This window comes from Protopterus annectens, chromosome 6.part1 (assembly GCF_019279795.1).
Source record: "Protopterus annectens isolate FY-2018-M chromosome 6.part1, PAN1.0, whole genome shotgun sequence".
Lineage (NCBI taxonomy): Eukaryota > Metazoa > Chordata > Ceratodontiformes > Protopteridae > Protopterus > Protopterus annectens.
The window spans coordinates 387,735,385-387,752,941 of record NC_056738.1 but is presented as its reverse complement, the minus strand read 5'-3'; the positions used below and the strand labels follow the sequence as shown (position 1 = coordinate 387,752,941).

Below are 17,557 nucleotides of genomic sequence, written 5' to 3'. Positions count from 1 at the left end.
GCGGCAAGAAAGACTGAAGAAAATGGCGTCGGCTGCATCTTTTATACCCCTGGCGCACTGACGTCAGGGAAGAGGCGACAGCAACCAACGCCGGACCAGGACTTTGGAATTCGGGCCGACTGCAGGTAGCCTACCAGCAGGATAACCCAAGTGTAATGACTGCAACAGTGAAACATGATGAACATCCACTAGAATACCTCTAGACAATATCCCTCCTTTAGAGTATTTAGTACATAAGTGAGTAACTGTCTCCCAATTTCCTGTAAAGGTGAACTAGTTGCCTGCAACATTTTTAGACAGAGGGGTTTGAGACTGCGGTGGACTTGGGATACAGGGAAAGGGAGTTGTAGAGCCAGTCTAGATCATGGCTGATCCCTCTGGGGATCTCCATGGTCATGAAGACCCCCTGGCTTTTCTTTGTGTTTAGCTTGTTGCTCACTTCTGTACTTCCCCCTCCCCCTTATCCAGACTTGGTGGAATTCTGTCTAGGGTTAGAGGGCTAGGTCATGGCGAGGACTGGCCTTGGGGTAAACAAAATGCAAGTCTGGGGCAAAAAAAAGACTTGTGATAATCACTGTGTTATTTGCTTACCAAATGTCAAGAGATTATTAAATTTGGCAACAGTTTTCTCTAAACTAGAATCTGTGTCCAACATTATTTTCCAATAAACATGCGACAAATAAAAAGAAAATCCAATATGGAGTACTTATTTGTCCTCAGGAAGACATAATTCAACAACGTGATCAACTACACAGGCTGCTAAAATACAAAATCAACAGCACGGCAAGAAAAAAAACTTTAGATGGTGTAGGCTGATGCACCCTTTGTACTGCTGATGATCCTGCACCAGAAAGAAGGTGTTAGCTGATGCCCGTGGAGAAGGAAGAGCTGTGGAACACTGACCATCTATGGACTACCTGCAATGCAGATTATTACCCAGGGGTGAAGAATGTAACAGTGAATAATACAAAGAGCATCTGCAATTTCTTATCTTGGGGCTATGAATCTTGCTCCCATCACTTCTTCCGGTATCAACGGATTTCTTGCATATGGGCTATAGCCAGAAGTACCCAATTAAGGATGCCAGTAAACCATGGGCCCTGACAAACACCATTTCTGTTATGCTCACCCTCTGAGATTGCTGTAGGAAAAAGCCATACAGGAAGATCACCTTTTCAGTTTATAGAAAAGCCCTTGCTGAGCCTATGTCCAGGGGGCTCCCAGAAAATCCCTGGATATGCTAGGTGCCACAAAGGCTTTGGGAACTTCATGGATAAGTTTTGCAGACAGCTGAAAGGAAACTGGAGCATACCTTGAAGTTCCTCTTTCAACTGGGCCTACACCAGACTATTTGCCAAATGTGGGCAGATTCGGATGCTCTTGGTCCTTACTAATACCTCTCCTGAGGCAAGGTATTTTGTGAAGTCCCAGTGAACACTGGAAAGCTAAAATAAATTGAAGCAAGGCTCCCCTGACCTGAATGTGAAGAGCCTCCTGTGCCCTTCATATACAGGAACATGAAAATAGGCACTGCTGTCGTCAAGTGACCAGGAATGATCCAAGCATAGATAATCGAAGAAGGGACTACAAGATAAGTATTCTGAACTTTGGCAACTTTTAGAAAAGGTTTAATTTTGAAAGATCTAAAACAGGTCTCAACAACCCATCTTTTTCTTTCTCTGGTAACCTGGAACAGTCTGGAATAAAACGTCTCTCCCTTCACTGTTCCAATGGAGCCATTTCCATGACTCCCTGAGTTAGTAGATGGTTAGTAAGGGGTACGATCTGCATCACCTGATCCATTGAGACTGGAGGCATCCCCATGACAGAGGGGGAAGATCTTAAATTCAACTCTGTAACCTTAATAAATGAAGTCCATGACATATTTGTCTGAGAAATCTTTGTCCAATATTTCCTGAAGAAAAAGCTGACCTCTGGGAGAAGGATGGGAGAGTGGTGTTTTCAATGGAAATGAGACTGAGGGGTCTGTGAACCTGTTGGCAGAAGGACTTCTTGACTTGCCCTTTTATTAGCCCGCCACTTTGCTTCTTGAAGTCTCTCATCTTCCCGGTCTGCCTGGCACCTGGTTTGACAGTAGTACAAGGGGGGCGGGCATAAACATTTTTGTTGTAGCCTGTGAAGTCAAAGCAAACTAACCAAAAGATAGTTTTTCTCTGTGGCTTCTGAAAATTTCTAAAATGCCCAGGCTTTCACACTAGTAACCATTGTTACCAGCAGCTTTATTAATCTGAGACTTCTAGAAGTATCCAAAAATGCAAAAGAAATAAAGTTCAAAATATTTTTGATATATGGAAGGCTTTGCACATCAGTTTTAGTTGTGCAAAATGCATATTGTTAAAAACAGACCTACAAGTAATCATCTTAAAAAATGTATACAAAACAAAGCTGCATATAATATCCTTGCATAGCGTCAAACTAAGCCTGCAAATATCAATATCACGAGATTTTAGAGACTACAAAGCACTTCTCCACTAACGCTTTTAATGCTTTTATTATATTTTTATTTTGCTACAGCCAAGTAAACTGGACCACTACAGCCCTTCTTCAGTAATGACTTAATTACATCAATTAGAAAAAGAAAAAAGTAACAATACAATACAAGAGAAGAGGAGGAAAACTTTACTACCTATCAATTGTTACTGGGCTTCCTAATTCTGCAGACATTAATACCCCTTGTTAAACATATAAACAAAACAGACAAAGGACACATAACAGGAAAAAATAGAAGTTATGTTCTTACCATAACGCTCCATGTTAGTTGTCTTCTTCTCGCCTTCTTCTTGCTGGATGGGTTCGGAGCCGATCCTCGGCTCCGACTCGGCCACTCTAAAAGCTCGAGAGTTGGTTCCACCGGCTCGAGGCTCCCCCTATATCCCACAATGCTAGGCGTGAGTTACCTCAGATCTCGTTTGTAAGCTAGGCACTGCCTATAATAGTAGTAAAATAACTAGTAACAAAATCCACCTCTATAAACAAGGGAGAAGAGAAGGGTGACCTACATCCTGATCCAGGAAATATGCACAGCAGAGCATATACCTAAGTAAAGAGGTGGTAGAAAGAGAGGTCACAATCAAAACTCCTCTAGGTCTGTCCAGGCCAGGGGGAAGGAGGGTGGGACGCAAGAAGAAGGCGAGAAGAAGACAACTAACATGGAACGTTATGGTAAGAACATAACTTCTATATGTTAAGTTGTCTATCTCGCCTTCATTCTTGCTGGATGGGACCATGTCCCTAGCACCTTGTCCCGGGTGGCCTAACGGAACAGACTCTTGAGAACAGTGGAACCAAAGTTAGCTCTATGTCTAGAGGCTAAATCCAACTTATAATGAGAAATGAAAGTGTGAGGAGTAGCCCAAGTAGCCGCTGCACAAATGGTGTCAATAGGCAGTCTATCTTTGAAGGCTATAGAAGTAGCCAAGGCTCTGGTAGAATGGGCTTTAGGTTTGCTAGGCAGCTTTTGGTGTCTAATTTCATACACAAGGGAAATCAGGGATGTTAGCCATCTGGATAATGATACCTTTGAAACTGAAAGTCCCTTTCTGCCTTCTGCATAAGAGACGAACAGCTGGTCAGATTTTCTGAATTGTTTTGTTCTATCCAAATAGTACCTTAACTGACTATGAACATCTAGCCAATGTAATCTTTGTTCAGATCTGTTAGAATATTCTGGAAAAAACACCGTGAGGTCAATGCTTTGATTTAGGTTAGCCGTGGAGGCTATTTTAGGTAAAAAGGACGGGTTGGTTCGTAAGGATACTCTGTCCTTATGGAACAACAGATAAGGAGGTCGACAGCTGAGTGCATGAAGTTCTGAAACTCTTCTAGCTGAAGTAATAGCTACTAGAAAGAGAGTCTTCCATGATAGTAATTTTAAAGAACAGGAGGATGCAGGTTCGAAAGGGGAGAGAATTAAAGAACTGAGAACTAAATTTAGGTCCCAAGGAGGAGGAGGATTTCTTACCGGAGGTCGGAGTAGAAAAACTCCCTTCAAAAAGGCTTTGCAAATCTTGTGGGACATGATGGCAGAATCTGAAATGCCCACATGAAAATTAGAAATAGCTACCAATTGAACTTTAAGAGTAGAAGGAGATGAACCTGCATGGAAGAGTTCAGCTAGAAAATCAAGGACCATTTGGATGGAAGCAGTGAAAGGATCTATTTCCCTTCCTTGAGCCCAATAGGCGAAACGTTTCCACTTACTCAAATAAATCTTTCGAGTGGAAGATTTATGGGAAGCTATCAAAATATCTCGAACAGAGTGAGATATTTGAGGAAGCCTGGCTAAAGTTGGAATTGGAGGAACCAAGCAGTGAGGTTCAGAGAGGGAAGGGAGCGAAGAAACTGACCCAACTGATGGATCAAAAGATCTGGAACTAGGTCCAGATGCCAAGGTCGCTCCAACAGAAACTGATGTAGAAAGGGGAACCAAACCTGTCGAGGCCAATAAGGAGCAATGAGGATCAAGGAGGCCTTCTGAGCGATAGCTTTCTGTATCACTTGAGAGATTAGTGGGAAGGGAGGAAATGCATACAGAAGTCCCCGGGGCCAAACTTGGACTAGAGCGTCTCTGCTGGGTTGGCCTGGTAGCGGGAATAGGGTGAAATAATCTCTGCACTTGCTGTTTTGGGGAGTAGCAAAAAGATCGCAGCAAGGCTGACCCCACTTGAGAAAAATTTCTCTCACTACAGAGTCTTTCAGAGACCACTCGTGAGGCATGAGGATAGCTCTGCTCAACTTGTCCGCAATTTGATTGGACTTCCCGGGGATGTGCGTTGCTATCAGAAACCGCTGAGAAGAAATCGCCCATTGCCACAGTCTGAGTGCTTCTCGACACAGGGGGTAGGACCTGGTTCCGCCTTGTTTGTTGATATACCACACTACAGACATATTGTCCGTCTGGATTGCTATCGTTCCCAAGGGAAGAGAGTCTTGAAGGGCTTGCAACGCTAAAAGCACTGCTCTCATCTCTAGAACATTTATGTGCAAGTGGCATTCGTCTGGTTGCCAAGTGGCCCGGACAGTTCTGCCCTGATAATGCCCCCCCCCCACCCGATCATGGAGGCGTCCGTGGTCAGAGTAGCAACCGGAGGGGAAGGAACAAAGGGTCTTCCCAATAAGAGCTGAGGGGAAGACATCCACCACAGAAGATGATTTCTGCATGTTTGTGTGATTATAATGGTGTGAGACATTGGAAGTTGCTGGTACGACCATTGCGTGAAGAGCATCCATTGAAGGATTCTCATGTGGAATCTGGCTAATGGAAGCAGAGGTATGGCAGCCGCCATAATCCCCAACACTTTCAGAACTAACCTGGCTTTGATTCTGTTGCTGCTGAAGAGGAGCGAGACCATTTTGTGTATGTCTGTTATTCTCTGATCTGTTAGTCTCGCAGACATGTTGATTGTGTCTAGATTTGCCTATGAAGGTAATAGTACGACAAGGCGACAAAACAGACTTTTCAATTTACTGAAATGCCTAAATTTCGACAAGTGCGAAAGGTCTAGTCCCTGCCCATTAGAAGAAGATGCTTGGTGGGGCTGTAAGGAGCCAGTCGTCCAAATATGGCAACACCTGGAATCCTTGTCGCCTCAGGTGAGAAGCTACCACTGCCATGCATTTGGTAAACACCCGGGGGCAGTGGTGAGACCAAAGGGCAGGGCCCTGAATTGAAAATGACTGGTTCCCAGCCTGAAGCGGAGGAATCTTCTGGAGCGTCTTTTCATTTTTATGTGATAGTACGCATCCTGAAGATCTATAGAGCACATCCAGCTTCCCTTTCCCAAAAGGGGAAGGATGGACTGCAGCGTGACCATCCGAAATCTTGTTTTCTTGACTGACTTGTTCAAGATACTGAGATCCAAAATTGGTCTCCAGTCCCCTGTTTTCTTTGGAACTAAAAAGAACCTGGAGTAGATTCCGGATCCTTGCTGGTCTGCTGGAACTGGCTGAATTGCTCTTTTTGCAAGCAGCTTTGAAATTTCCAAAGCTGCAAGATCCCTTTGAGCGGGTGGAACATCTGGAAGGGATTTTTTTGATTGGTTTGGAATGCGAAAGAAGGGAATGGAATAACCCTCGGAAATGATGGACTGTACCCATTTGTCTTGAGTCAGGGAAAGCCAGGCTTTTGGGTACAGTGACAATCTTCCCCCGACTGCCTCCGAAGGTAGGCAGTCGGGCAACACCTCAGGGATGCCGAAAGGGCTTATCAGAGAAGACTTCACGATTGCCCTGGTTCTGCGGACCCCCCCTGCCTCTAGGGCGATGTCTACCATTGTTGTTCCCCCCTCTGCCTCTGGCGGGGAACCGACTTTGTGCATCAGGCGAAGTCCCTTGAGATTGTTTACGGAACCACATTTTCCCACTTTTCTGGCCTTTGGGGTAAGGCCTAGGAGGAGTAGAAAAATGGACTCCGACGGCAGAAAGAGTCTTGCCATCTGTCTCGCACCTAGTCAAGGTTTCTTTCACTTGAGGACCAAAAAGAGATGATCCATCAAACGGGGAATTAGTGAAAGACGTTTTAAAGGGGTCCGCAAAGTTGCATAACCGCATCCAGGCGTGCCTGCGTAAGGCCACACCTGTCCCTGCAGCCCTGCTCGCTCCATCAGCCGCATAAGAAAGGAGGCGCATGGAGGAGTTAGCTATGGAGTTCAGGGTAGCCAGCTGAGTGTTCATCTTGTCCTGAAAACCCGCAGCTGTAGGATCCTTCAACATATCACTCGCTTCCTTGATCAAGTCCCTTTGAAGACGAGTAAAATGGCATAGGTAGTTCAGCTTAACGCATTGCAAAGGTCGCTGACGAGAACATCCGCTTCCCGTACCTGTCCATAGACCTGGATTCCTTGTTAGGTGGATGGACAGGCACCGAAGGATCAGCTAGTTCCTTCTTGGTGGCAGCAGCTACCACCATAGCATCCACAGAAACACCTTTTGTGAGAAATTGCTTGTCAGTTGGTGCTGTTATAAATTTGGAGGGTCTCCTGGGGGTAGGGTCCACTGAATCAGGAGCCGTCCAGGCCTTCTTTGCAACCACCTGCATAAGGGGATCAAAGGGAGGGGACACCCAGGAGGTGGAAGGACGAGAGCCAAACGCCTCAAGATACACAGATTCATCCTCCGAAGGGTTAAGGGCTGGCCAATTTCCCCTCTGTTTCAGGATCTCTAGAATGTCTGCGAAAGAGACATCTTCAGAAGGGGAACGTGGGGAACCCTCGGAATCCTCTAAATCTGTGTCAGAGGTGACAGACTCAGGTGAGTCTAAGTGCTTCCTCTTACACTTTCTCTTCCTAGGGGGCCCCCTGCCAATTCAGGAGAGGCCTCGGAAGAGGATGAGATCCCCACAGGGGATTCTTGAGGAGCTTGCTCTCTGCGGTCTGGGATGAGGGAGTGAGTCGACATAACCAAAGGCACCAAAGTGGGAGGGGCGGACGGAGCCGACTGTGGAGTCGAACAAGGTTCCAACACACTCCGCATGACCTCGAATGCACCCCTGTCAGGCAGAGCCAGAGGTCCCCGCTCCGAGAAGCTGAGAACCTCCCTCGGCACCGAAAGATGGCTCGAGGCGATGTCGGAGCCGAACTCACCAGCCAAGCACCGAGAGGGAGAGGGGGGTCGGACAAGGGTCCGATGCCACTCACCCCCTCGGAGCCGACGAGGGAAGTCCGGCGCCGAGATTCTTCAAAGGAAGAAATCGGAGCCGACGGAGCCGAAGACAAATGTATCGGCTCCGACGCTACCAGTGTCTCGGTTCCGACGCCCGGCCCGAGCTCAAAGGAGTCGGAGGAGGAATATTAATTGGAACAAGCTGAGGCATCGACTGATGAGTCGGACTCTGGAGCATTTGGGCCAGTGCCTCGGACTTCAAAAGTCTACTCACTACCCTCTGGAGGTCGTGGATCTGATAGCCTCGATGACCTGGAGGAGTGAGATCTATGGCTCCGTTCAGACAGCAGGGGAGACGCTGGAGCCGAATGAACGGAGCCAAGGGACGGTGACCTCGATCTCTTTCTAGATGTCGGCTCCGATGGTATGATCGAGCCGACCCATGACTCTCTAATGCCTCGCCCGCCGGAGCTGAGGAAACCACTGAAACAGCAGTCACAGACTCATCGGCTCCAGCCGGAGCCGATGAAGCAGTAGGCTTCAAAGCCTTAGGCCTCGACTCTGAAGCTGGAGCCGAGGTCCTAGAAGCCTTAGAAGGTTTCCCAGAAGACACAGGAAGGGAACCTTCAGGCTTAATTAAACCCCTCAAAATGAGTTTATTTTTTCTCTCCTGCAGGACTCTAGGGCTGAAGCCATGGCATACAGCACAAGAGTCCTGCAGGTGTAAAGGTCCCAGGCAGTACACACAAGAAGTGTGACCATCTGTCAGAGACATTTTCTGACAGCACAAGTCACACTTCTTGAAGCCTGAGACCTTTGTATCCTTGGACATACTCAAGGAACCTGAAGTGTAATCACACACAAAAACACACACACACAGATTACACTGATAGGATTAAAAGGGAATTATTTAAAAACTAAAGGTAAGTTAATAAAAGTCCCTAAGTAAACACACACACACCCTATAGGGAAAGGGAGGAAGGGCCCGAAGGCCTTAGGGAAGAACTATATGTTCTTTATAAAGAAGGGGGCTGGAAACTTAAGGTAGTAAGGGATAAGTAAGTCCACTACACTAAGGGGAAAGAAATAACACTAAACTAGTCTAAATTAAAGAATTTAAACTATTCTAACTTTCACTAACCTGGAGCCGGTAGAAAACACACCTCGATCGCTGTAGCGGCAAACGAGATCTGAGGTAACTCACGCCTAGCATTGTGGGATATAGGGGGAGCCTCGAGCCGGTGGAACCAACTCTCGAGCTTTTAGAGTGGCCGAGTCAGAGCCGAGGATCGGCTCCGAACCCATCCAGCAAGAATGAAGGCGAGATAGACAACTTAACATCATTAGAATTTAAATAAACAGGCAAAATGATAATGAGTTCAAACTTCACCCAGTACAAAAAAAAAAAAAAAAAAACAACACAGGACCTTGCTTGCTAAGATATGCTATGCTTGTCTGAATGCACACAGTTGTACACAACAGAGGCTTCTACATAATGCCGGTAGCACTTCTAATGATACTATCACTATACCTCTCCACAAGGTGCAGTACTGTTGCTACAGGAAAGTGAATGGTTTCTGTACTGTCAGCATCCATCATCAGCTATATTTCTAGGCCTTGAACTCTCATTTCATGTGCAAGTTCCAAGCATTTCATAATGCACTATGCAAAGAAATTCTCTAATATGCATTTTCTAATGAGGTCTGCATATAACTACTGCACACATGCATGGATTAATTACAGTATTTAGTTGTATGTTACCTTTGCTTCCAGATAAATATTGGAAGTAGGAGACGTTCTTGCAAGGTTGTACAGGAAAAATACCAGTGATATGGCACATAGCACGAACAGGGAGTCATTAATTATTACTCTCACCAAAACAATGGCCCAGCTCTCAGTTTTCTGAATCCTTACCAGTAGTGCACAGGTTAAATTCACAAGCAAGAACACCACACTTAGAGCTAGAAATACAACACGAGCAGCCAATCTAAAAAGGTAAAAAAGAAAGTGTAAAAGCACATGGAACAAATTAATACAGTCTGACCATCCAATTATACCAAATAATTTTCCTTAGGTATAACATATATAAAAATAAAAATCACGAGAACCATTTGTGCCTGTCCATCAGTTAACATATTTCATTAGACAGTAACAAAATTCATGTTTAATATAAACAGCTCATTTATCAATGCAAGCATGGCCTAGCACTGGAGATGAATTGCACCAACAGGAGGTTAAAGACACTTGTACCACAACATGACAAAAGCATCAGGTCAGTGGTAGTCATGCAAATTAAAGGAAATACACTTGCTGTCTGCATGTGGCTGTCATTTCCATTACAGACTAAACCAAAATCAAGTACTCTGCCTTTCTGCAAACACTCTGTACTCAGTTTAATGGTGACAATTAATGACCTAATACAAATATACAGTTATATATTTGCTTTTGCTGAAATGATCACATTAATGTTTGACATTTTGTTATAAAAATATTCTGACCTGCTAGATCACTACTGCAAGCTATCTTGTACTTATATCCACATGAAAACATTTCCCAAAATGCTATCTGTAATAAAGTACAACAAACAAATATGCTTGTTTGTTACATCTGGCTATCACTTAGCAGTTACTGAGCAATGATGAAAAAAGTTACAGTTCACTATTCCTCCCTGCAAATGCATATAATTTAACTGCTCATTTCAGAATGGCCCCAAATGGAGAGAGATAAGTCAGCAAGCAAAGGAGAGTAGCATTGCTGAAATTGAATTCATACTCAAGTTTTGTTGAGTACCTTCACAAGGTGGACTCTGTTTTTCAAAAAATCTCACCAAGATGACACTGATATAGAGACTGTATTTATATAGCATATATCATGGACAGAAGTAGGTCAAAAATTAAAAAAATGATAGCTGGGTGCATGACACCCAGGATAAAAAAGTACCCACTCCTGGTAAGCACACTGTTGCCAGGACTGGAAACAATGACAGTGTAGAATCCTCAAAATACAGAAACATTCCTACAATGGGGCCAGGCCCAGTGGGAGGATGCCCTCCCTGTTGTAGAAGGAAGTAGCAGTCCACAAAAAAAAAAAAAAAAAAAAAAATATCACAAAAACTGATAGGCCAAAGAAGAGCCATAAAAACGATAGAGTGGACTAATGACGATAAGAAAGACATTACTGTATTGTCACTATTATGCAAAAAGCCTAGAATTTCAAGACACAAGATGTACAAAAAGATTGAGAGAGAAATTAGAGGAAAGAAAAATACTTCCATAAGAAAAACTGTCAGAAGCTTCAAATAAAAATTTGTGTTCATTAATACAACATATTTGTAAAAAACAGGTACTGCGGTGGTGGTGCTGCGGTAGCATTGTCGCCTCACAGTAAGACATTGTCCTGTTCCATTCTCAGCTAGAGCGTCTTCTGTGTGGAGACATGCGTGAATTGGCGTACCTTCGTTGAAGGTTGTGCGTCAGGGCCGGCAACTCGGCACGTAAAAATCTACTGCCAATCATTAGCGGACCGGAGTTCCGCTGTGGCGACCCCTATCCGGGAAAAGCCGAAAGACACAACAAGTATACAGACCAAGAAACTCTGTTTGGTAAAAGCATCATCTGAGGAAGAGTGAAAATATAAACAAAACCTAAAGATTTTTGAAAAGTATAAAAAGGAAATTTGAACATGGGAAAGCGAGATTTGATATGGTGCACTATCTATGCAAAGGCAAAAGCCAAATTAATCAATATAAAGAAGTCAGCCCCAAAGGCATCAAAAGAGAAATACAAACAAAAGCATCCAGATATGGAAAATTTCACAATAAAAAATATCACAAAGTGGGAATGCAGAAAAGAAAATTAGAAGTTTAAAAAAAAAAACAGAAATTGAAGTTATGAAGTGCCTGCAACATGAAGGATTTGGTGTAGAAGGACTAACAGTTACAACACAGCATGATGGAATGAGTCCCCAAAGTAAGGAGAAACGGGAAGATCAGGAGACATCTAAAGAAGAAATATGTACATGGGAAGAAATAGAGATTTAATATGGTGCAATATCTATACAGAGGAGAAAACAAAACTAATCAATACAAAAAGATCAGCACCAAAGTTATTTGAAGAGAAATAAAGGCAAAGGAATCCAGAGGGGAAAACTTTACAATACAAAAAAATAAGAGGAAAAGTAGAAAAGGAGATTAGGAATGGAGAAGTTAAAGAAATAGAAACTGAGGTTATGGAGTACCTGCAAAGTGAAGGATTAGGTGTAGAAAATCTAATTCAGAAAGCACCATAACAGGATAGAGTGATAGACATCCAAATTAAGGGGAAAACAGTGAAACGAGAAACAACTGGTCAGGTGCCATATGAAGATATTTTGAAGCCTTCCACAGGAAAACGGTATAAACATTCACTTGAAGCTGGATAGCAAGGGAAGGAACAGGAAACTGTGGAAACTCTCACACAGTCAATGTTGAGGAGTGACAGACCAGTAAGTTCCCATATGACAGAGCAATGGATAGCACAGGATGAAAAGTGAAGAGAATGTGCCACAGGAAGATGCTATAGAATGCCTACAGGAAATGGAAAACAAAAAATGTGTCCTCAGTTTAGAAGACAATGAGCTAAGAGGAGAGTTGCTTGATTTGACAGAGATAGACATATTAAGATCAATGAAAGAAATAGACTGCAGAAGGTCAATAAAACCCAAAAAGTCATATGTCTGATAAAACAAATGAATACAGTAATTAGGACTGCCCATAAAGATCTATGCAATATAACAAAAGTAAACAGGATATATTAATGTGCAGTTAAATTAATAACTGATAAACTTCTACAACAAGAACACAGGATAGTGAGGAAAAGGAAGAGGAGAAATTGGAGAGAGAAAACTACAGAGCAATTAAGACAAGAAGCGTCACTGTTGAAAGAGTACAGAAGAGGGACACAACATATCAAGATAAATACTTAGAAAGATAGACATAATAAAAGCAATGTGCAATATTAGAAAATATCAGGATCTATTCGTGCACTATCACAAATAAACTAAAAAATCTTAGCAGAGGCGGAAAAACTACGCAGATAAATATAAAGAAGTACAAAATAAGCAATTTATTGATGACCCCATAAAGTTTTACACAGAGTTGGGAAACAAGGTAAAAGGAACTGAAAGCCCACCAAAAAAAGAAGAAATAGATATATTTTGGAGAAATATGAAGATCCTGTGGAACATAAAGATGCTAAATGGATAGAAAAAGTAAAAGAAAGAGTTAAGAAGCTTAAAGGTCCAGATTCAGTACCTAACTTTTACATGCGCACCTCGAACAGACACCAACCTGGCTAACAGGAAAAACAATGCCCCTACTTAAGAGTGAACCTGCAAGCTACCCTACAAATTACAGAACAGTAACTTGCCTTACAATGACGTATAAACTATACACTGGAATTGAAGCCAACAGAGTTTATAGTCATTTAGAAGAAAACTCAATTATGGCAATAGAACAAAAGGGCAATAAAAGAAAGTCATATGGAACAAAGGATCATTTGTTGTTAAATAAAGTCATAGTGGAGAACTGTAAAAAAGGAGAAGAATCTAAGTACAGCATGGGTTGACTACAAAAATGCATTTGATAGTATCCCACATTCATGGATAAAAGACAGTTTAAAAATGTACAAGATACACACTACACTGATCAACTACATTACAATGACTATGAAACAGTGGCAGACCACTTTGCAATTAAGCCATGATAAAGGACAAATTATTATTCCTGGGATAAAAATTCAAAGGGGGATATTCCAGGGCGGCTCTGTCACTGCCACTCTTTTGTCTTGCCCTTAACCCATTAAGCTGTTTACTTAACAGATTAGGACAGGGCTACAATTTGGCTCCTAGAATACAACAAAGTGTGAAGACTTATCTTCTCTTGGTCGATGATTTAAAACTGTGTAGCTCATCAGATGAGGAACAAAGCACAACTGCAAGCTGTCAAAACTTTTTCAGATGATATAAGAATGTCATTTGGTCTAGATAAATATGCAAAAGCAACCTTTAAAGTAGGAACACTGCAGCACCAAGAAAACATCAGTTTAGGACAAGAATGTGACAAAAGAACTTGAGCAAGAGGGAGTGTATAAATATTTGGGAAGTGATGAAGGATGAACAATAAAGCATGAACAAATGCGAATAAAACTTCAGTAAGGAATACTTTTAGAAGACTTAAGTTAACCCTGAAAACAGCATTGAGATCTAGGAACAAATTTCAAGCTTTAAACCAATTTGCTCTTTCTGTCCTTACAGCTTTGGAGTAACTGACTGGCCCAAAAACATGTTGGCTAGATTAGACAGGAAAACAAGAATGCTTCATGCTCATCAAATGACTTAAAGAAAAAAAAAAAAAATCAGTGCATGCCAAGATTATATATTCCCTGTTTCGAAAAAGGTATGGGCCTCCTTGAATTTGATTATATGTATAGATCTGGAATCATGGGACTGCATGCATATCTGCTAGCCTCACAATACCCAAATGTAATGTAACTTTTGAAACATGAGGAAAATAAATCTAAGATGACTTCCCTGCTTAGTCTAGCAGAAGCATATCGGCATCAAGCAGAAATGGAAATCAAACCAGAAGTAGATAAAAATCAGGCAGCAAATGAATGTGCCTAAAAAACAAAATAAAGAATATAAGGTGAAGGACCAGATGAGAAAGCAAAAAATGTGTAAAATGCATAAATATAGTTACAACAATAGAAAACTTCTGGAAGAACCTCATGTTGATCAGGATCAAATGCTGAAGTGGTTAAGGAGAGGCGAATTCAAACTAAGATGAAAGGTTAATATTGGCAGCCCAAGACAGTGGGCCAAGTACATGATGGTTTACATACAAAATCCACTGAACATGTGGGAGAAACAGACAATGTAAGTTTTGTAAAACAACTGGAAACAGTTGCACACCTCGTTGCTGGTTGTAACATACTAATGGCAGAAGGACTGTATAATGAAAGGCATAACAATGTGGCAAGACTGTTGCACTGGGGATTGTGCAAACATTATGGTTTTGAAGTGGCTGAAAAACATTGGAAACATGAGCCACAAAGCATCATAGAAAATGAAGTCTACATTACACGGGATCACCCATTACCAACAGTTCAACAGATTAATGCTAGAAAAATGGATATAGTGGTCCATGAAAAGAAGATAAAAGCAGCACTGATCACTGAAGTCACCACACCCAGTGACTACATCATCTTGCGTACAGACAGACACAAAGTTATAAAATATCAGGATTTGCAGGCAGAAAAGAGCAGTGTGGAAGAAAGATACCCAGATGGTTACAATAGTAGTAGGAGCAATGGGTTTTATAAAAATGAATCTACAATCATATTTAGACATGTTACCAATACATGCAAGTCCGTACGAATTGCAGGAGTCGTCATTACTAGGCAGATTGCAAGTGCTGCGAAGAGCACTTCTGGCTGACAAAGATTGACACAATACCAATTTCATGAACTTTAGTCGTACTATGACTTACGAATGGGTTTCATTCCTATCATGGTATTAGAAACCCAAAAGAGTGGTCAGCATGTAACTCTGTAGACTTCTGCCTAGTAAAGAAATGGCATTGGGGTAGAATCAGTGATTGAAAAGTCATCATCAGTGAAACAGTTGGCCCACACCATAAACCACTTGTGTCCAAAAAAGCTGCAAGCAGTGATAACAGAAGCTTCTATGATCAATAGGGATTAGGCTTAAGACTTGGAAGTCAACTGGAGTAGAAGTACAAGAGTTCAAGGAAATATTCTGAGATTTAGCACCACAGAAACAGGAGGAAATAGGTACAGTTTAAGAACGACAGCATTTCAAAACAGCATGTGTGAGGACAATAGACCAGAAAAAATATGACAATGTCATTGTCCAAGTTGATGTGAATGACCCGAGACGTACCTCCCTGGACTACATGAAAAGAGACATGGAAGAGCTCTCCGATCTTGCAACTCAGGCAACTATGACCCTAGCCCTGAGTAACATTCTGCCATTGCCCAGAATGATACCGCAGTACAAGGACAAAATGACTGACTTCCAACAATTGGTTAAGCTTCTGGTGTCATTCTAAGGGGATCCAGTATCTGTTTGCTTGGGATGACATGGTCGACAGACCACAATGCTTTGCCACAGATGGCCTTCACCTGTTGCCCCTGGGATTCCGGATACTGGCTACGGATCTTGCTGCCCCTATAGTGCCTTTTTAGGCAGGGTTCAAATAACACATTCACCACCATAACAGGAACAGGCAAACAAAAACTGAAGGTAATGCTACTCGATGCTAGAAGACTAAATCTCAAAATGCACTCACTCAAGGCACTCCTTAAAATGGAGAACATTGATATCTGTGCAGTGACTGAGACCTAGTTCAAGGCTCCAGAGAGCACCCTTGCACTACCAGGCTATAACTCATACCACACTTTTCGGCCATGTAACCTGGATCGAAACACCAAAGGCGGAGGTGTGTCCATATTCATTAAGGATATCCACACCTCCAGGCTAGTTGCTCAGCATAATGCATCCGAGGTTATTCAAGTGCAACTAACTTTGGGCAAAATTGCAATCCAAATTGTAGCTTGCTACAGATCCCCCACCATGCCCCAGGATTCCCACTCCTCTTTTCTTGATGTACTGGAAAATATTAGGGTTCAATCAAACACCCTAATAATGGGTGACTTCAACTACCCCACCATTAACTGGGAAAACTACTCGTGTACCAACTCCTTAGCTCAACACTTTCTGGAATTCATAAACTTCAATGCCCTAGGAGCAATTATCCACAACCCCACCAGGGGCAACAATATCCTAGACCTAGTCATTACCAACATGAGTGACCGGTTTTCCACACCTGAAGTCAACTCCTCGTTTGTCCGATCCGACCATAAGCTTATCACCCTTGATATCCACATCCTGCCCCCACCCCCCATTAAGGAAACCACAGTAAAAAAATTTCTCCAAAGCAAACTACATGCTTCTTAAGGCAGCAGTGGTGAACTTCATGACACCCATGCAGATGGACAATACAGTTACAACTGCTAAATCCTACACAAATGCACTCTACACGAGTGCATGGATCATGCTATCCCAAATGGAACCAAGACGCTATCCTCCAATAAAAGGAAGCCAATCTGGTGGTCCTCTGCCATAAACAAACTGTACAACAGAAGGAAGAAACTGTTTCAAAAGAGTAAAATCCCATGAGTGGAGGAGCTCCCTGGTCAGCCTCAGTAAGAAGCTGAGATCCCTTATAAGATCCTCCAAAGCTAGCTATGAAAACAAAATTGTCACTAAATCCTAGGACAACCATAAAGCATTCTATAGCTATGTCAAGAATCTAGATGGCAACACCCAGATCTGCTCTGAGTTACAGCAGAAAGGCATGAAAATTACAGAACCAACTGATATTGCCAACATCCTGGCAGATCTGTTCAGTGCTAACTTTACCCCCCTCTCACCCCTAAAGGGCCCATATCTATACAGGTAGAATGCAGAGTCCCTGTAATCACAACTACGCAGGTAAAAGCTGCACTCTCTAAAGCCAAAAACACAGCATCCATGGGACCGGACAACATCCCAGGCTGCGTTTTACACGAACTTCAGAACGAACTGGCGCCCCACTTAAGCACCATGTTAACACCCTATTAGCTTGACGAGCCTGATCTGCAAGGCCATGGAATGTATCATCATGGAACTCATAAACAAAGACATTGGTAACTTCCAAACTCTGGATTCCGCCCAGTTTGGGTTTGTGAAAGGCAGATCATGCCTCCTGAACCTGATCGACTTCTTTGAGGCAGTCACCAAAGCCGTGGATGAGGGTAAGGTGGTTCACACAGCCTATCTTGACCGCCAAGGCTTTCGACACCATCCCCCATTCTGGAATTATAGCTAAACTCACTAA

The 17,557-nt window shown here is 42.8% G+C and overlaps 1 protein-coding gene across 3 annotated transcripts in view; it reads right to left on the bottom strand.

Annotated features, from left to right (window-relative positions):
• GPR137 (G protein-coupled receptor 137) overlaps positions 1-17,557 on the bottom strand; it is a 595,269-nt gene that overhangs the window by 356,362 nt on the left and 221,350 nt on the right. For all 3 annotated transcript variants that reach the window (XM_044075804.1, XM_044075803.1, XM_044075802.1), the window contains exon 3: positions 9,382-9,607. In XM_044075804.1, coding sequence (XP_043931739.1) covers positions 9,382-9,607 — 226 coding nt within the window. The remainder of the gene's footprint in view (positions 1-9,381; positions 9,608-17,557) is intronic.